Source organism: Strix uralensis, chromosome 1 (assembly GCF_047716275.1).
Source record: "Strix uralensis isolate ZFMK-TIS-50842 chromosome 1, bStrUra1, whole genome shotgun sequence".
NCBI classification, from domain to species: domain Eukaryota; kingdom Metazoa; phylum Chordata; class Aves; order Strigiformes; family Strigidae; genus Strix; species Strix uralensis.
In genome coordinates, this window is record NC_133972.1 from 48945959 (window position 1) to 48966597 (window position 20639).

General features: G+C 45.5%; 2 protein-coding genes and 1 long non-coding RNA gene across 3 annotated transcripts in view; 2 read left to right on the plus strand and 1 right to left on the minus strand.

Moving 5' to 3' along the window:
* The window catches only part of TRDMT1 (tRNA aspartic acid methyltransferase 1), a 52028-nt gene extending 48446 nt beyond the window's left edge, over positions 1-3582 (minus strand). The window contains exons 1-2 of the mRNA XM_074865253.1: positions 3359-3582; positions 2329-2398 (exon numbers count right to left, since the gene is read on the minus strand). The gene's annotated coding sequence lies outside the window, so the exon portion shown is untranslated. The remainder of the gene's footprint in view (positions 1-2328; positions 2399-3358) is intronic.
* A 373-nt stretch (positions 3583-3955) lies between these two features.
* VIM (vimentin) lies at positions 3956-12299 on the plus strand. The gene is made up of 9 exons (XM_074865269.1): positions 3956-4586; positions 4777-4837; positions 8841-8936; positions 9080-9241; positions 9736-9861; positions 10588-10808; positions 10905-10948; positions 11359-11444; positions 11928-12299. Exons 1-9 carry the CDS (start codon positions 4045-4047, stop codon positions 11967-11969), a joined length of 1380 nt encoding a protein of 459 aa, XP_074721370.1. The 5' UTR covers positions 3956-4044; the 3' UTR covers positions 11970-12299.
* A 1534-nt stretch (positions 12300-13833) lies between these two features.
* Positions 13834-18671, plus strand: LOC141942314 (uncharacterized). Its single transcript, XR_012628601.1, has 2 exons — positions 13834-13936; positions 16960-18671. It is a non-coding gene; the product is annotated as an uncharacterized LOC141942314 (long non-coding RNA).
* The last annotated feature ends 1968 nt before the right edge of the window (positions 18672-20639 follow it).

The window sequence follows — 20639 nt, forward strand, 5'->3', positions numbered from 1 at the left end:
AGCTGAAGATTTACAGCCAGAATCAGTTTTTTGGAAACAGGAACCTTTCTGTTTTCAAAACCATAGCAGTCTTAGTCTTTTCAGACCACAGCTGAAGGAGGAAGTACTCTTTTGGACTAAAAGGTAGAGCACTCACTCAAGCAATAGGCCACAGCACTTGCTGTGGCTGAGCAGTACAGAGAGTCCCTATTCAGTTTGCTGTAGTATGGTAAGAGTCTTTCGTATCCTCATGTTAAAGCAGATCCCTTTTGCCTGGAGTTTGTTCAATATTCATGGAGCAGGGGAAGTATGAAGGAATGTCTCTACAGCCCCATGCATGCCGGGACTTAAGGTTGCTGTATGGTACTGACAACAAAAGTGATTGCATTTGCATAGCAGGATGTTTTCCCTTGGTTTTTAATATTTATGGGTCATTTTATACCTCCTGGAAGCAGAAACTTTACTAAAAGTGCATACATCTGATTAATGAAAGCATTCACATCTGTTTAGTCAAGATCTAGAATAGCTGGAAAGCACATTCAATATTTGGACTAAATTTTTCTAGTTTCTTACTATTTAAATGAAATGGCAAATCAAAAAAATGTGAATGCCAGTCTTTTCAGTGGTGTTTTCAGACCAGCAGATATTTGTGCAAGAAAATCAGAAAAATTCTGACTGTTATGAGGACCTTTTCATTTTTAGTGTAACAGACTTTCAGTATAAAGCCGTTCAGGCATCTATACCCTTTCCCTGTGCACACCCATTTTCCCTGTTAATGAAAGTTACACAACAATCCAGTATTTTTTGCTACACTTCTAGGGCTTGATTCTGTATCTCATTCTTGTTAGTGAAACAATAAATCAGTTCTCTGTCAAAAAGCCAAAAAATGCCAAACCAGATTTTGCAGTGTGAACTGAAAGGCTCCCGATAGAAATACCTATTTCCTTTTTTAAGAGTGACATTGCCTTACCTCTGATCTACCTCTGTAGAGGTAAGACATATCACACAGTGACCAGGCAGCTGCCTGACTGCATACTGGAAATGCAAATGAAGGCATCTCAGTAAACAACACAGATGACAAACAATAGTTTATGAATAATCCCCAATGTGGTGTTTAGTGATGCTGTAGCTGTCTGTCCTTCAGGTACGAAGCGGTCAAGATCCTGACCAGCCACAGTCTCCAAGAGTCCCATAGCACTTTCCTTAAAATTAGGCTGATTACTATGGTTTCATTTCAATTCAAATAAGTACACTCTCCATGATTTTTATGGCTACACTGAGATACAGAGTCTTTCCTGACAAGTACTGTGGAGATTTTTTCACTTTTCAAAAGACCAGTTCTTGTTCCCCTTTGGGGTTTGGGATGCAAATGTGCGTTAAATTTATTACAGCCTCACAAGAAATTTAGAGCTTCCTCCATTTATGCATCTGTGTAAGTCCCAACCAGAAAAAGTCACTTACTTAAAGGTTTATTGTAGTCCTGACAACTGACAATATCTGAACATTTCTAGGAAAATTTCATAGTGAGAAATAGCAATGAGGCAGGTGGCCAAGAGTACATATGGCAGCAGTGACATAAACATATGGAAATTACACTTGAAACATGGGGAGTGGGTCATATTTATTTACTAAAACAAACATTTCCCTGAATTTTAGGGGCAAAGCAGTTTCTGAATGAAGGATGACTGTTGCATGTGTGTGCCATTAAAGTGCTTGTGGAGTATAAATAAGTTGTGCTCTGTTAGGAAAAAGAGATTGGGCACAGCGCACCTTTAAAAAGCCAACAATCTGCTAAAACTATCAGTACTTCTGAGTAAAGCATCTTTAATCTGTGAGGCTGTTGGTTATGTGCTGCTTTACTTTTTTGCCTGCTCACAGAAGCAGTGTGTACTTTTGTGCCAGGGCTCACAAAGGCTTACAGCTCAAACTTGATGGCTTAAATAAAGGGCTCTCAGAGGGCCGGACAGCACAACAGCATCCAGGCTGGGCTGCGGGTACCCTTAGCCTCAGGAATGCCGTGTGACCTCTGCCTCCTATTCAGTGGGTGAATGGAATGAGCTGTAGTCCGGGACTTACGCTGCAAGCACTTCAGTAGCTCAACCTTGTCAGCTTCATTTGCTTGACTAAGCTTCAGTGAATAAAGGAAACTAAAACCTCAAGGACCTACATTTAGATACAAACTACATTCCTGCACTTCTGGTTGCCATCTCAATGAAACTAAAGTACAGTTTCCTTTACCAAAAAAATAAATATCCTTAATAAAACATATGGGCTCCGATTCTTCCTTGTAAAGTACAATACCTGAGGTATAATAGCTGACTTCATTGTGAATTGGGGTGTGAAGATTACCTTTCTTCCTGCCCACTGTTCGTGTTCAGGTTTATCAGAATTTCCAGTGAAGGTGTTTGCTTCTGCAGGACTGCAATTTAAAAGAAATTGAAAATCAATGGTAGTTTTGCATCCCGTAAGTGCTGAAATAATACATTACAGATAATACCTCTACATTGTATCATTCACTTCCCATAGCAAAGAGGAAAAAGATGTCCCTTACCTGACATGCCAGTACAGGATTAGAGAATATGCTTTGTGCTTTGGCTACTCAAGTGATAAATTATCTAAATGTCAGGGATTCTGTTATCTCCCTTAAACAACTTCTGCATTCATACCAAAAACAATCTGCTGCTACTCAGTCTAAGGTTAAATTTTATGCCATTGTTATTGCCCTGTACTACCTACATCATTCTTCTCTACCGCTGGTAGCCCCATTTTGATAGTAAAATTGCTCTTGAAACACTGGGATTTTTGTCTGGCCTTTGATGCTACACACACAGGATATTTGCAGGTCATATCTAATGAATTATTATCATTTTGCCAGGTGCTTTCCTAAGACTCTGATCATGTGCCTACTGAAATTAATAGGAAAAGTCATTTGGGTACAACGGTGCAGAAACAAGCCTTTGTTAAAATCAAGCCTGCCACTTGGTTATTAGAAGGATTGCAACCAAGATCATAATTGCAGCTATTTCAATAATCTACTGTCCACACTAAAGAATAGTTACTGCTGAGGTCTTTGTTACAATAATGGCAGAATTAAGCCTTACCTGTGTAAGGTAAGGTAGCTCACCCAGGTACAGAGAAAACACATTTAGCCTGTGTGTCTTCAGCACAGAAGCAGGAGCTGAGATTGCTACCACGGGAGGCAGCTAAAGAAGACACAGATTATTTTTCTGCCCGTTTATTTTGGACCGTGGCAGCCCTTTGTGAATAGTTAGCGTCACTCTTCCCTGACCTCACTCTTTCAGAAAGCTGAGAAAGAAGAAACAGGTTCTCAAAAAAGTATATAGATACGTGTATATATATATATACACACACATCGTACCCGTGGAGGTTTTCTTAATATATGCACCCTTGGCTACTTGGAGTATTTTGCCTGTCCCCGTGGCACACCAGACCTGCCGCCCCGCCCTGCGCTCCCGGCGCTGACTCTCGGAGGGGGACATGGGAGTCAAGGGACAGACCAGCGCCCACTCCCGCCGAGCCCAGGGTGCCGCTGCTGCTCTCACCGCCGCCCTCCGCGGCCGCGCTGGGGTTCCCCCCGCGCCCCTGTCTGCAGCCGCCGCCCCCGCAGCCCCGGGGAGAAATCCGCCGGCCCTCGGGGCTCAGCCACATCGGGCCGAACGGGGAGGGCAGGGGTGCTGCCCCTGCCTGCGCTCCTCTCCGAGCCGCCCCGCACACCCGCCTTTGTGTCCGCGGCGGCGGCGGGCAGCCCCCCGCCCCCCTCCCGGCCCGGCGGCCACCGCCCCCTCCCCGCGGGGCGAGGCGCGGCGGCGGGCGGCGCGGCGATTGGCGGGGCGGGCGGCGGGCGGCGCGGCGATTGGCGGGGCGGGCGGCGGGCGGGGCGACGATTGGCGGGGCGGGCCCGGCGGGGCGGGCCCGGCGGCGGGCGGCGGCGCCCCATAAGAAGGGGCCCTGGCGGGGGCCGCCGCCCTTCTTCGCCCGCTGCGCTCTCGAGCCGCCCCGCTCCGCTCCCGGATTACAAAGCCCACGCCGCCGCCCGCCGCCGCCATGAGCATCAGCACCAAGAACTCCTCGTACCGCCGCATGTTCGGTGGGGGCAGCCGCCCCAGCACCGGCACCCGGTACATCACCTCCAGCAGCCGCTACTCGCTGGGCAGCTCGCTGCGGCCCAGCACCGCCCGGTACGTGTCCGCCTCGCCCGGCGGCATGTACGCCACCAAGGCGACGTCGGTGCGGCTGCGGAGCAGCATGCCGCCCATGCGGCTCCACGACTCCGTGGACTTCTCCCTGGCCGACGCCATCAACACGGAGTTCAAGGCAAACCGCACCAACGAGAAGGTGGAGCTGCAGGAGCTCAATGACCGTTTCGCCAACTATATCGACAAAGTGCGCTTCCTGGAGCAGCAGAACAAGATCCTGCTGGCCGAGCTGGAGCAGCTCAAGGGCAAGGGCACGTCCCGCCTGGGCGACCTCTACGAGGAGGAGATGCGGGAGCTGCGCCGGCAGGTGGACCAGCTCACCAACGACAAGGCACGCGTGGAAGTGGAGCGGGACAACCTCGCCGACGACATCATGCGGCTGAGGGAGAAGTGAGTGTGCGAGAGGAGGGCGGGGGGGGGGGGGCGGGCTGCCGGCACCTCGCACTGCCCGCCCTGCCCGCTGGGGCGGAGGCAGCCCCCGAGCATCCCCGGCTGTGCGGGGCGGGGGGGGGGGGGAGGGGAGCAGGGATCAGGGGGGTCCCCCCGCTCCCTCCTCACCGCTGTTTCTGACCCCTTGCAGGTTGCAGGAGGAGATGCTGCAGCGGGAGGAGGCCGAGAACACCCTGCAGTCCTTCAGACAGGTTTGCGGGGGCTGCGGGGGGAAGGGAACGAGAGCCCGAGGTAGCGGCGGCGCCTGGGCCGGGAGGACGGGGCTGCAGGAGTTTGCTTTCCCCGCACAAAGGAATTCCAGCGGTTCTCACGCAAACGCTCCTTGTTTTCTTTAGGGGGATGCTGCGGTCTGAAGGGAGGGGGGGGAACTATTGTCTTGCTTTATCCAAGTCTAGCCTGGTTTACAAAAAGCGCTCCGACGTGGAATCGCTTTCCGATCCAATAAAAGTGAAAGGGGGCCATCTGCTCGCTTGGCTGAAGGGTATTAATGGTTTCTATGGGATTCACCGTGGAATGCAGATACAGGCATTATGGCAAGTGTGGTGGCAGCAGATTGAAATAATAGATCCCTTTGTGTCGGAGGGGAGGGCGCAGTGGGCTGCATTCTTACTAAATGTGTAATGGTGCAGGCATATTTCTAGCAAAAAGTGTCTATCCTGTATATGGTCCGGTTTTTATACAAAGCAGTTCCTTTTTAATGAGCCGCTTTGGTCAGTGCTTTACTGGACAACAGTTTAAAATTTAAAATTTTTCATATGGGTGCTTGCTGACAAGAAGTAGACAATTTGTTCCTTGGGGTAAGGTTGGAACAGTCAAGTTTGCCTCCTCAGGATGTCCGTTAAGAACATAGAATTTAATCCTCTGTAAACAAGATGTTAACGTAGGAAACAAATTGCCTTAGAGTTTAGTCTCAGTAGGATGCTATGATGTTACCCAGATAAATTAAAATGTACATGACAGCCAGAGCCAACTGTGCAAACAGCGTTCAAAAAGCGTTAAGCTCGGGTTTTCACTTGTGCAAAGCCATCTTTCAACTTGGATTAAGCCTTGTTTGGACTAGGAGATATTTAGGAATGTGCGTTCTCAAAACAAGGTCTCTTCCCTAAACTTGCTGGTGCAAAGCGGCATTGCTAGCGTTCCAGCTGGAAGTGACTGCCTTTATCTCCAGACAGCTGGCCACAGGCTGACTTCGTCTCAGAGCTCTTCATAGGCGTAGCAGATGTCACTGTTCAGGAAATCATCACTTGATTGTCAGTGTTTCCCTGGGCAAGGCTTTTGACTACAGTATATTTATAGTCTCTGAAGGAGAGCAGGAGTCTTCATGAGTTAATGTGTGGAAACCAAGACACCTGCTCCCATTTGGAGTCTGGGAGTTCAGTCTCTGCTGGCATTCTGGGGACAGAAGTTTGAAACAGAACAGTCTGAGATACTGCCTTAACTTGAGCTTCTGTTTTTTTGAGTGCTAAGCCAATTTAACGTAGTGCGAAGTTCCATGCAGAAGCATTTAAGTTTCAGAGAACTTAATCTATTCTGATTCATTGCTCAAATCAATTGAAGGATCCTTTGACTTAAGTCTGGCTTAAATGATCTTTCAGACTTAATTGGTGAACTTCAGGGCATGTCTACCTCTATTTCAGACCAATTAAACTTCGTGAAGGCTTTAGGCTTTTAAGTGAACTTGGCTTTGTGCATATCCCACATTCATTATCCAGCTCTTCCCTGCACTCTGGAAAGGGGTTGTTCAGGAGCTCAGCCTTGAGCAGATCTGCGTGTGCGGAACGGTCAGAACTGAATCCATTTAACCTCCTAAATCATAGCTTATGCATAAGAATTGCAAATCATTTTCTGTGGAAACACTACACTAAATCCGCTCATGACATAACTGGTGCATGCTAGTGTGATTTGAACAATGGTAATACCTAATTTTTCCTTACTGTGAAAATGTAGGTTTGACATGCAAGATTTGAAAACTAAATCTGTTTCAGTATAAGTATTGTTCTGCAAGTGAAATTAAATTCACAGAATGCTGAAGTTGAAACATCCTGTTGTGCTTTCCATTGTAATGAAATGCACAGTTTTTTATTAAACCATTATATTCTTGCACTGGAAAGTTGTATATGTAGATTCAGAACACTTTAGCAGATACTTTACTGTTCTGATGTAGCATCAAATTTACTTTTTACTTGATGCAGCAGTTGTATACCAGTATTTTAAAAGAAAGTGAACAAATACTTGAACTTAGACTTTATATTTCCAAAAGCCACCTGATTTAGAGACTGTTCAACTCATATGTACTGAATTTTAATTTCATTCTTCTGAACAAAGATGTGATTGTACTCATATGCTGGAGGGGTGTACTGCATAAACTAAACCTAAAGGTTCAGGGAGTTCTTTCCTCTGGAACAAAACAAACATCACAGTTAGTGAGAAAGTTCTTGACTGCAGTTTTGCCAGCTACTCTGGCAGCAAGGAACAGGTCCTGAACCTATGACATGACTAACAGGTCTGCTCCTGGCTAACATGAGGTTTGTCTGAAGTAAACATGGATACTCAACTCTGCATACTATGTGACTGGCATTACAGAATCTCCTAGGATAAAATCAGTGTGTAATCCAGGTGCATGTATGTATGCCTTTCACTGTGTTCACTCAGGCTACAAGGAGCTTATTTATGTGGTTCTCCATACATCTAGGAAATACAGATAAACTAATGATAACATATATAATAAAATACATAACGTATTTTCTAAGTGTCTTCATTTTAAGATACTTTCAATTTATTATAAGCTCCTAAAAATCCTGTAGGTGTTCAGTTGTCCTGAACAACTTAATACTCTTCACGACACAAATTTCTGTAAAATCCACTGGAAACTCTTTGGATGTCTGTCTAATTGCGTAAACATGTTGGGTCATAGCCATGTAATTTCCTTCCAGAATGATCTTCAGTTTTTTTGTGCGGAGGAGAATAAATGAATTAAGGAATTTTTTCTCTGAATTGAAAAACAGAGACGATGTGAACTGTGTGGGTGTAAAACTGGAATTGATAGGGAAGTTATGGAATAACACATCAAAGGGGTGTTCTGCTGGATAAAGAAAACAGACGAATTCTTCTGGAGCAAGAACCTTACCCCAAAGTCAGAGTGATCCAAGGAATGGCTTTCTAGGAGTCTAAAGAAAACACTCGTTGTTTCAAAGGTGCCATAATAGTGAGAACTGCTGCTAAGCTTATGCTTTGGGCAATCCAAAATAGCTTTAGAGTAAGCTGTGAAAACCTGATACGTTGATGCCATGTGAACATAAGCATGCAACTGTGTATCTAACCAGTAGGAAAGGAACAATCGTCCCCTTTGCAAACTAATTGTCTTGCACATTTGAAATGCAAGAAGTTACCAATCAATGTTTAGTCTTAAGTATGTTTTTGAACTAATTCAGGCTGCTCCCATGGCATATCTTCTGTTATGCCTTAAATGAATTTTTGCTGTTGATTAAGACTATCTCTGTCCAGCAAAAGGTGGAGTCTTTGCCAGCTGCTGTGAGGGTGTAGGCAATGATGACTCCATTTGCATTTATGCTCATACCTTCTTTTCAAGGGAGATCTGTTGAACTGCTTGGAGAAGTAAATGCTTGCAATTCCTATACATACCTCACTAGCTTTAATAGTATGCTTTTAAGCTGTGGTTTGTGGACCCAGAGGGATCTGTAGCCAATCACCAAGGAGTCCATAAGAAGTAAACAAGAAATTAAGCCCACTGATAGGCATGCAGGCATGTGGGTTGCACTTTGAAGCCCCGCTGGAAAAAATGGAAGATTGCAAATTGAAAGACTAACTCTTTTTCAGTGTAGTCAAGCTAAAAGATCTTATAGCTGGCTTCTGGCCCAAGTACCTGCTTTATCTTCAAGCAGGGTTTACACCCACCGTGATCTGTGTGCTCTTGACCATGCTCAGCCATATGTTGGCAAAGATGAAGTAAGCTACATATGCTGTATAGTTCCCCAAAATCACAATAAACGTGTGTATAGTGGTCTCTGAGGCTGGGGTAGGAGGTGGCCAAAAGAGGTTTTTCACAGCTCTTGATTTCATATTGTCTTGCCAAAAAGTTCAAATGTAGCATCAGTCTGTATGCTAGTGAACTAGCCATAGAAAACTTCTCTGCATCAGTTTGTAAGATTGCTAATCGTTCTTCTCTCTGGTCAGGATGTTGACAATGCTTCCCTGGCACGTCTTGATCTTGAGCGCAAAGTTGAGTCCCTGCAAGAGGAGATTGTCTTCTTGAAGAAGCTTCATGATGAGGTAAGCTGAATAATGAGGTCTATGATTAGATGCTGACAGTCTAACGAGCAAGTAAGCTCTTCACTGATTCTGGCCCAGAGTCCCGACCCGCATATGTTCTGTATGTTGTGTGTAGTAACACTGAGTGTCTGCTTCTCTCTAAGGAAATCCGAGAACTGCAGGCCCAACTCCAGGAACAGCACATCCAAATTGATATGGATGTTTCTAAGCCTGATCTTACTGCTGCCCTGCGTGACGTTCGCCAACAGTATGAAAGCGTTGCTGCTAAGAATCTTCAGGAAGCTGAAGAGTGGTACAAGTCCAAAGTAAGTAAAATCTGTTCAGATCTATTGGGTACTTGAACTAACTGAACATAACAGCTTTCCTCTGTCTCTCTGCTGAACATGAACACAGCCATGGTACAGGGTCTTCTTTAAACTCCTAGTCTGGAAAGAGTACAGCTGAAAACATTATTTTGTGCCATAACTATGGCATCAAAATAATGGATTCATACTTGGAGTCTTTCCTGTGCTTGTACCTGAAAGCAGATGTTGGCTGAAATACTGGAGAAAGGAGTGAACGAATGGATGAAAAAATGATGAAAAGATGGGAAACATACAGGGTGGGGAAACAAATAAGAAAGGTTTAACTATGAATTCTAGTTTAACAATTAGAAATAGAAAGGCATTTTAAGAGCAGTGCTAATATTTAAATGTTTCAGGTGTTAAGGCTTGTCATGGCTTCAGTTGCCTGTGTCTAAAAAAAGTCTGTTATACCATTTCTGTTGAAGTGTTACGCTAACAAAACTGGGGATTTCCAGTTTGCAGATCTCTCTGAAGCTGCTAACAGAAACAATGATGCCCTGCGCCAGGCCAAACAAGAAGCTAATGAATACCGCAGACAGATTCAGTCTCTCACCTGCGAAGTGGATGCCCTTAAGGGAAGCGTAAGTAGAAGATGGCAGTTGTTGGGACATTCTTCACTTTGCAGCTTTAAGCACTGCACTGCAGTTTAATTGTTGATACAGATGCGAATGTGGCTGATCTCCCATGCAATAAAACAGCATATTAGTACTTTTTGAAAAGGATGCTATAGACTCAATTTGGCTGCATGCACTACAGTGCACTGGTTAGATTGGTATACTGAGCTAGTCTTACTTAAACTATAAACTATGAGTCCATTCTCTTGCTATAATATTCACTGTTTATGTAACACTTTCAAAGAAAGTGTTTATGGCTTGTCTGTCAGGTACAGCTGAAGGTATAAAAAAAGCTGGCGGAGCAGTCGAAAGGAGGTGCAAATCCTGCTGTTACTAAAACCTGACTGCCTTAAAGGCTGGCTTGAAATGGATTTAACTGTGTGTAGTACACCTGCAAATCCCTTCACTGAGGACTGTCTGCATGCTGACTTCTACTGCATGTGTTGGTCTTACTGTAAGGGATTATTTTGGCACCTGGTAGAACAAATACATTGCACACCTCAGATCAAGTAACAGAGTAACCCACTGAGACTTTGCAAGGGGAAGAAAAGGAGGTGACAAATTCGGGACATGTCTGGGCATTTTCAGAAAGGATGCTAACATAACTTCCCTTTTTTAAAAATTTGAGGGGCCTTGAGGGTGAGGAAGAGTGGCTGAACTGCAGCAGTGCTTGACTTCATTATTCTCTTCCAGAATGAATCCCTGGAGCGCCAAATGCGTGAAATGGAGGAGAATTTTGCTGTTGAAGCTGCTAACTACCAAGACACTATTGGCCGTCTGCAGGATGAGATTCAGAACATGAAGGAAGAAATGGCTCGCCATCTCCGCGAGTACCAGGACCTGCTGAATGTAAAGATGGCTCTTGATATCGAGATTGCCACCTACAGAAAACTGCTGGAGGGTGAAGAGAGCAGGTAAAAAAATTACACGCAGACACTTTTCTAAACAGCAATTACTAGAAGACGGTCTATACCCATGTCTGATTTTATCCATTTCTTCTTTTCTTTCAGGATTAACATGCCTATTCCAACCTTTGCTTCTTTGAATCTGAGAGGTAAGCTGCTTCTGCTACTTCAGTTTAGACAGTTCTATCATTAGCAAAAGGGTTCTGGATAGTTCCTTTTACTCGTGTATTTGAACTTGTATAAAAGCAGTTGTGTGTAAATGTTTTCCTTAGATATAACTGCAATACTTGCAATTAACCTTGGATGGGAGGAGCTACTTTGTTCCTGTGCACAGATATTTTTAAATACCAGTATGTAGTGAGTGATTTGTTTGTATGCCTGCTGAAGGTGCTTTAAGAGGACCAGGGAGAAAAGGGAGAATAGTGGCTTATTCAGAACAGGAGACTTCTTCATATACTAAATTGGAATTCTGAAAGTAGACACTAAAATCTGTTACACTTCATTTTTTTGAGGAGACACTTCATCTAGACTATTGGTAATAATACATTTTCTTCTGCAGAAACCAACATTGAGTCTCAGCCAATGGTTGACACTCACTCAAAGAGGACACTTCTAATTAAGACCGTCGAAACTAGAGATGGACAGGTTGGTGGTAACTTTGATTTTATTTCTATCACAGCTGGTTACCTTAAAATGCTCTTCAGTTTTGAACAGTATCTGGCAGTCTGAGTTGCATGGCTGAACATACAGATGTAGCAAACAGACTTCTGTGGAAACAATCACAAAATTCTTCTGATAGTAAAACCTTAAGTGGCTGGCGGTTACCTGTGTAGGGAGTATTTAAGTTCAGCTGAGTTAGCAAATTCTCAAAAGATTTCTCACATCACCTGAGGAAAACATGTGGCAGTAAACAGAGGTACCTGTTTGGGACAAGACACTGTTTTCAGACTAAGTCAGCAAAGCTTAAATGGTTTCTGCGCACTATTTACCAACTAGAACTTCTCATTTGTAAGAGAGAGTTGATACCCATCTGCTCACATTTCTGCAATACTGGATGTTCCAATTTTAACTATAAAAAAGCCACAATCTTACTGCTAAAACTTAATGCAAGTGTCTCTTTTTCAACAGGTTATTAATGAAACTTCCCAGCATCATGATGACTTGGAGTAAAGCTGAAGTGAAGATGCATACCTACCTATTAATGCAGGAGAAATTCTTACCAGCAAGATTTAAAAAGTCCATGTCTTAAAGGAAGAAACAGCTTTCAAGTGCCTTTCTGCAGTTTTTCCATGAGCGCAAGATTATTATGCTAGGAAATAGGTCTTAGATCTTGCAAACTGACTCTCCCTGAAGGATTAGAGTTTACAATGGAGTCTAGTTTACAAATAGCAATATCTTGTGCTGCAATACTGTTTTTAAGTATCTGAATTCAATAAAACTGCTTTTTCCAGCACAGTATGAGCAACCTGTCGCTACTTCAATAAACCTTTGGAAAATGGCTCTTGATGTGTTCTAATTTGTTAACTTTATGACTTTCTGGAAAGCCATAACAACATAATGCTGGAATTACTATACGGTTGACATCTCCAGTACTGGTTGTGTGGAATGCTGTTTTTTAAGTTTAACTAGATAAACTGTCTTACTCATTTACTGCTTAGGTTTTGGAACCAACTAAAATGGAATATAACTGGCAGATGCATAATGTATTATGATATTTCTTATCACTTGAATAAAATATGATACTTCAAGCTAATAAAAATTAATCTTGCTTCCATATACTAGTTAACTGGGTTGCTAAGAGCTAAGAATGCCCAAACTACCTTAAAACTCAGCTCTGTAAAACGTAGTAGTTACGTAGCTGTGACACAGTTCACGCAAGCCCTTATCTGAGACAGCACCTTTGCAAAGTTACCAGCTGACTTGATGCATTGACTTCATTTTCCAGGAAAGACTAGTTCCCAAAGGCTTGTCTCTATTACAGAAGCTAAATGAAGGCTTCAGATGGAGTAAATGCATATTTAAAGGGAATGCATAGAAAAATAACTTGCCTCACTGGTGACTTGATTCCAGCATTTAAACCCCTTTAAAAAAGGAGAGCCATCAAGTTCTCTACTGAACGTCAGCTTTAGTGCAGCAGCATGGGGAAGAGAAAACTCCCATCTGGCCCACCATAGTCCTCTGGGAGGCAGAAGTGAAAGGTTGAAGTCCTGTGAGCACTTTGAAAATTTCTTTTCTTCTGCAGAGCAAGATTTGAAATTAAAACAGTCAAAACCTCAGCACAGCTCTTGCCCCACAAAAGTAGCGACTCTGTTGTGCATCACTCCTATAAAGCCTGCTTCCCTGCATTCTGTGCTCATTCAAGGAAATGGTAGTAGTTCATGTTGTAGACACTCACAAGCACTTGGGAACTGATCTGTAAGAAAAGTATACTGTTATCCCTATCTGATAGGGATGAAAAAAAAAGACTTTTTTCATCCTTATCAGTTCTTCCCTTTGCTTCAATGCAAGGCTAACCAGATGTAGTGTAGGCACTGGAGTGAGGGGGCAGTAGGAGTCCACTTTTTCCATCCCAGTTGCCTGCAGCACCAGGTTAGGAAATCAGCCAGGATGCTAAAGAGGGAGATGGGCAGTGCCTGGGGTATGCTGAAATCTTGTACAGCTCAGACACACAGGTATCCAGCAACCTGGAGGCAGGGGCCTAGGTGTGATTGCAGTTTATATCTTTGAACCTCCCAGGGAGAAGTGCTGAAGCTGTTCTCCACAGCAGAAAAGTGCCTAATTTTTCAAACAGCGTGGTGATGCTGTTCCTACCCTACTTTTCTCTAGTAAGTGTTCACAGAGAACTTCAACCTCTCATTTCCACGTCCAGTCAGTCCAGAGGGGAGTTTTCCCCATTACACCACACTTGGGCTGCTGTTCAGCAAAGCATACAAACCTATTAGGCTGGGATATGTGCCTGTCCAGCTTGGTGCTTTAGGTGCTCACCTGAGAGAAAAGTCCTGCAGCTGGTCCTGCGTTTGTTCTGGTGATGCTTCCATGCAGAAGGGCCAGAAGTGACTCTGAGGAGAGTGCCTGGATCCAAGCCTCAGCTACTGCTTGCTGCCAAGTGGAACAGATTCAACCTGGTCTACAGTGTGGTGAGTAGGATAGTCTCATTAAAAAGAGTGAACCCAGCCTCTTTCATGCCACAGAGGTTACAGACACCAGGTTTTCTGCTATGTATCAACATCTAAAATGATAAAAAAAGCACAAATGAGCTTGCATGGGAGATGCTTTCTGTGATAGTGACAGCTCTGGGCATGTGCAATAGCTCATTTTGAACACTTAATAGGCACAGGTGTCTACAACCTTTCAGGGTAAGAGCAGGATAAGGTGCCTATGTCCTGCCTATTGTAGACTACTGAAGTCTTTCTGGATCTGGACACTGAAGAGTTTGGGCCAATGCTTATTGTAATTTCTTGCAGCTGAAGCAGTGTGGGAGCCCTGGATAGTGGCATCGGCAGCAGGTGGGCAGGGGGAGCCAGCTCTGCTGGGGGATGGTGGGAGCCATCGATGGCCCTGGGCAGAGACCCCCAGCACAGAGTGCTTTCTGAAATGCACATTGACTGCTGGAGGTTACCTGAATTGTGACAGTCTTTCAGATGTTGCTTTTCCCTCTGACACCATCTACCTGGCTCGCTGCGTTTCTGTCACCTTTGATTGCTTCATCCAGTAGATGAAAGAAGTCACTGTATCAAGCACTGACAGTGCAGCAAAGGAGTTATTCCTGGCTCTTCTGTGTTTGGGGTTACTCAGAGCAAAGAGAAGCATGTGGCAGAGCTTTCAATCCTGGGAATAAATAGAAAAATAAATAAAAACAAATAAAAATAAAGCCTAGTTGCCAAGGGGATAGGAAGACTGCAGGAAGCCTCCAAAGCCCACACTGTGCGAGTGCAAGGGTACCCTCACAGTAGAAGGGAGAGTGGATGGTGACTGTGTAAACTTCTCAGTGTTTGATCTAGGCGCACCAGGCTTATGCTCGTCGTATATAATCACTGAAAGCTGCTTAGTGTTGAGCCAGCAGCTGACCTCAGAACTGTATTTCACATCCTAATAACTGCAGGCAGCAGCCGTACCAAGCAGGGCAGCCCCCACCAGTGGCCAGGCACTTGTCCTGCCCTCCAATGAGCACGGTGAAGCTGCTCCCATGAGCTTACATAGTGACTACCTCCAAATGTGTGAGCTGTACTCAGAGTAAATAATATTAATCCTCCAGATAATTAAGAAGCCTCATATTTAGTTTATTTTGCTTCATATAGCCAGAAGCTTGCCTTCTTTTCCTTTGCTTTTTTAAAATAATCTTACAAAGTATGAAAACTATTAGCAGAGACTCTGTGTTCCAAGCCCTTGGGAACATGTAGTTAATGCATTTCTTCTGCCATCCAGTTTGTCTGCTTTAGTATACAGCAAATATACTTTTCCCTCTCTCCACTCTCTTACATCCTTCCCTTCCCTTCCCTTCCCTTCCCTTCCCTTCCCTTCCCTTCCCTTCCCTTCCCTTCCCTTCCCTTCCCTTCCCTTCCCTTCCCTTCCCTTCCCTTCCCTTCCCTTCCCTTCCCTTCCCTTCCCTCTTTCCCATCTCTCTGTGCCTCAGGCTGCACGGTGCTACCCCACCAAGCTGCCCCACAGACTGTGTGAAACCTCCTAAATGGGGTCAGCCAAATCTCACCATGCCAGGCAGGATGCCCTGTGCCACCTGTGGTTAGAGTACTTACGGGGCTCATGCTCAAAGTCCTATTTTCAGGTGCAAACTCCCACACGTAAGTGGGTTACTGGGCACTTTGGGAATGGTCTGTTCTCCCATTAGTAAATTAAAACATACTCTGTAGACTCTCAATCACCTTTAGGCACCCACAGAGCATGGAGAAACTTGTGGCTGACATCCCTGTCATAGGGCTGTTGGTGGCAGTCACCAAGGACCCATGCTGTGTGGAGATCGCATTCTGCTGGGGCACACCTGGTGCTGGGAGGCTCCTGCTCCTGGCCAGGGCTTGCTTATGCCAACTGTGGAAGGGGGGGGTGCCCAGGGGATATAAATTCCTACATTTGAAGAGGATGAGCAGCTGAATGGCTGGATAGAGAATCTCACTGGTGCCCTAACAGCAGGTAAGTATCAGAGATTTTAATTGCAAATCCTTCCACAGGGGAAGGGAAGGCTGGCTATTACTGAAAATTTTAAAGTCATTTGCATCCAATAAACTGCTCTAAGAGACATTTGCTTGAATGCAGTCAGGTATGCAGAATTAGGAAGTACCAAAAATAAAATGGTATCTTCAATCTTCATTTGGTCCCTTTGTGCTCATTCATAACACTACATACTTCAGCCACAAGTTCATGGACCTTGTCTCATTCAGTACACATACCCAACATCATTTCAGGAATCACCACCACTCACTGCCAGAGTATTTTCAGACCTCCTGTGTGTGTGTTCCCCCAGTTTATTTATCTGCTTTAAAGAGTCTGAATTTTTAATTTCCTCAAGGGTACCCTCTGCTGTTCTTCATGGTTCTTCACAACACCCCTGCGAGAAGTGGGGTATTTATCAGCCCTGTTTCACACATGGGAACATGGAGCACAGCTCAGAAGTGGAAGCTAACCTCAGGGGTCTGGTGTGAGGCTGGTTAGTACTGTGTACTGTTAAGGAACTTACTGATTTCAGATCCAGGTACTTTCCCAGTCTGGATCTCAGATCAAGCTCCCACAAAATGAAGCTCAGACATTCAGGGGTACCAATGCAAAGCACTGTTCAAGTGAAATTCCCTGCCTTGGCCAGGAAAGCTATAGCAAAAGCAGGAAAAAAAATCCAGTTCTGCAACACGGTGTAGAGCTACCTTAACATAGGACCCTTGTCTCTCTACAACGTATTGCATCCTTCATTCCACAGTTGCTTTCATTTGCAATAAGGGCAGCGATGCTCTTGCTAACAGGCCCCCTCCCAACCCAGTCCAAGGTCCATGAACCGGCCAGAGGTAAAAGCTGCTTATGAGCTTCAGCCTGCAGCAGCCAAACTCATTGCTTCAGAAAAGGGCAAGTCCACAGCAGCTAAATCTCTGCACAGTGATGTGTAATAGTTTCCATACAAACTCCTCAGCCTGACATTTTCTGCCCGTTTCTTTTTCAGAGACGTATTGCAGCTGTCTCCCTGTGGTGGGTTACATGAACTGCAAGGGGAAGACCGCCTGTGTGGAGCATTGCTCCTCTCCTCCAAGGTGGAGCCTTGACTGCAATGTACCATGCAGGATGGTATGGCCGCAAAGGGAAGAGAGGCAGCGTTCTCCAAGAATTGCTCTGCAGTTATTCTCTGTTACTGGCTGTGATTCTGAAGTCCAAGAAGATGTCTCAGACTTGGCAGACAGCAAATAAGCACACGTCCAGGATGGAGAAGGGTGGTGGGTTGAATCCAGCCAGCAGTCAAGCACCCACACAGCCGCTTGCTCACCACCATCACCTCCAGTAGGACAGGGGAGAAAATAGGAAAAACAAAAGTGAGAAAATTTGTGGGTGGAGATAAAGACAGTTTAATCAATGAAGAAAAGGTCAGGGGGGAAACCCTAAGAAAAACAAAAGCAATCACACACCATCTCCCACTGGCAGACAGATGCCCAGCTGTTCTCCAAACAATGGCCACCTTGGAAACCAAAACCCTTCCTTCTTCTTCCTTTACTTCAGTCTTTATTGCTGATGACTTTGCTGATTGAGCATGATGTTGTGTGGTATGGAATATGCCTTTGGTCAGTTCAGGTCAGCTGTCCCAACTGTGTCCCCTCCCAATGTCTTTCCCACTGCCTGCCCACTCGTTGAGGGGGCAGAGTGGGAAACAAAGAGGAAAGCCTTGATGCTGTGTAAGCCCTGTTCAGCAACAGCCAAAACATTGCTGTGTCACCAATACCATTTTAGCCACAAATCCAGAACACAGCACCACAGGGACTGCTGGGAAGAGAGTTAACTTCACCCCAGCCAGACCCAGTACAAGAATTTAGCAGAGGTTCAGACAGTGTGTTGGGTTTGTGTGTGGTGGGGTTTTGGTAGCAGGGCAGAGGGCTACAGCGGTGGCTCCTGTGAGAAGCTTCAAGAAGCTCCCCTGGCTCCAAGTCACACCCACCTCTGGCCAAGGCCAGGCCAATTAACAACAGTGGCTGCACCTCTATGATAACATATTTAAGAAGGGGAACCTGAAAGGAGGGGTTGTGAGGGAAATGCTTATGCAAACACCAAGGTCAGTGGAAGAAAGAAGGAGGAGGAGGGTGGAGGTGCACTGTAGCAGACACTCCCCTGCAGCCCACAGTGAGAGGGCAGGCTGTCCTCTTGCAGCCCGTGGAGGTCCACAGTGGAGCAGATGCCCACCTGAAGCCTGCGGAGGACCCACACCAGAGCAGGTGACTGCGCCTGAAGAAGGCCAGGACTCTGAGGGAAACTCAAGCTGGAGCAGTCTGTTGCTGGGAGGACTGCAGCCTGCGGCAGGGACCCACACTGGAGCAGCTCGTGGAGAGCTTTAGCCTGTGGGAAGGACTTGTGTCAGAGGAAGCTTGTGGAGGACTGTCTCCCATGAGAGGTACCCCACACTGGAGCAGGGGAAGAGTGTGAAGAGTCCTCTCCCTAAGGAGGAAGAAGTGGCAGAGGCTACGGATGATGAACTGACCACAACCCCCATCCCCTGCCCTCCTGGGCTGCTGAGAGTGTAGGAGGTAGACAAATTGGGAACAAAGCTGAGCCTGGGAAGAAGGGAGGGGTAGTTGGAAGGTGTTTTTAAGATGTGGTTGTATTTCTCACTGTCCTACTCTGATTGTTAAGTGTTGGTGGTGTTTAAATTAAATGGATGTTCTTTTTCTTCCCCAGTGGACACTTTTGCCTGTGACTATAATCATGACTATAGTCATCCCTCCCTGTCCTTGTCTCAATCTCTGAGCCTTTTGCTTTATTTTCTCCTCCCCATCCCTGAGGGCAAAGGAGTGAGCTGCATGGTGCTCAGTTGCCCTCTGGGCTTAAACTAGGACAGTCCTTTTGTGGGACCCAACATGGGGCATGAGAAATTTGAGATAAGGATAGTAATTGGGAGAGGTAACGGGAAAAACATGGACTGAACAGCGTTAGCAGAATAATCATGGGAATTCAGGTTGTTGCAATTGTGGTGGAAGGACAAGGGGTGGAGTGTGTACTTTTGTTCAGTATTGTGATGATGTTATTCTAATTTTGGTGTGGGGAAGTAATTTTTTTTGTTGACATGAGTGAAGTTTGTGAAGATTGTGTGATGAATGTGGATATTAATGATAATTCTTGAATATGTGATTCCCAGAGGTGAGGGGTGAAATGTGTTGCGTTTGTGTGTGGTGGGGTTTTGGTAGCGGGGAGGGGGCTCCTCCAGCTTCACAGACTGCTCCAGTGTGGGTCCCTGCCAGAGGTGGGTGTGACTTGGAGCCGGGGAAGCTTCTTGAAGCTTCTTACAGGAGCCACCACTGTAGCCCTCCGCCCTACTACCAAAACCCCACCACACACAAAGCCAACACAGATGGGTGCCTGCGTCTCTGTGCCAGGCAGCTAGGTGGAGGCTATGTATGAGGGCTGAGAAGGACCCAGATTCAAAGTCCATCTTTTCCAAATTAGGAGCAGGGTTTTAAGCTCAGATCTCCCAACATAAGACACTCTATAGATTTTACGGGTGTCCAAGAAATGTACACTCCAGAAAAGCTCTGCCCTTTTATATAACCAGCTTTATTATACTTGGCAACGTGAGTAATACGAGGTGGTTTTGCTGGCTGAAGTGCTCCACATGCAGACCAGGTTTCCATCCCCATCCCTAGTTAATGTTTAAATCCTGGAAAAATAACTTGGCTCCCACCTACTGTAAACTAATGCAATCATATTTTTAAAGCTTATTTTGTGAATTGGGGATGGTAAATTGCAAACACACTTTGTGCTTCAACAGTCCTTCTTTGATGATGCTTGCTGGAGTGCATGACAGGTTTGCTGACCTGACCCCAGCTTTCCCCATCAGACCTTAGTGCCCTGCAGCTGGGCAGCTGTAGAAGTGGATGCCTGTACCACTCCTGCCAAACACAGCACAAGGCACTTTCTCTGCTGCTTTAAGCTAAAAATATTGGACTGTGACTGTGGTGGTTTGACCTTGGCTAAATGCCAGGTACCCACCAAGTCGCTCTATCACTTCCCCCCCTTCTCCCTTTTTTCTCAACAGGGCAAAGAGGGGAAAGAAAATAAGATAGGGGGAAAAAAAAAAAAAAAAAAACAACCCTTGTGGGTAAAATAAAAGCAGTTTTAATATAAGCAAAGCGAAGCAAAGGTCCGCACGTGGAAGCCAAAAAAGAAAACAGATTTACTCTCTACTTCCCATCAACAGGCGATGTCGGGCCTTCTCAGGAAGCCGGGCTCCGATACACGTAGTGGTTGTCTCGGAGGACCAAGGGTGACCCCACCCCCTTCCTCCTTTCTCCCAGCTTTATACTGAGCAGACGTCATATGGTATGGAATATCCCTTTGGTCAGTTCGGGTCAGCTGTCCTGGTTGTGTTCCCTCCCAAGATCTTGCCCACCCTGTCCCACTGTGGGGGGAAATGTGGGAAAGAGCCTTGGTGCTGTGTAAGAACTACTCAGCAGTAGCCACAACACCAGTGTGCTATCAACACCCTGCCAGCTCCCAACATAAAACACAGCACCATGGGGGCTGCTATAGGGAAAACCAATTCTGGCTCAGCCAGACCCAGTACAGTGACCTAGGACGGGTCTGAAGTGGTGAATTCTTGCATTGGTAGGATATGCTTCTATCCTGGCCAAATCCTGTTCTGGTGTT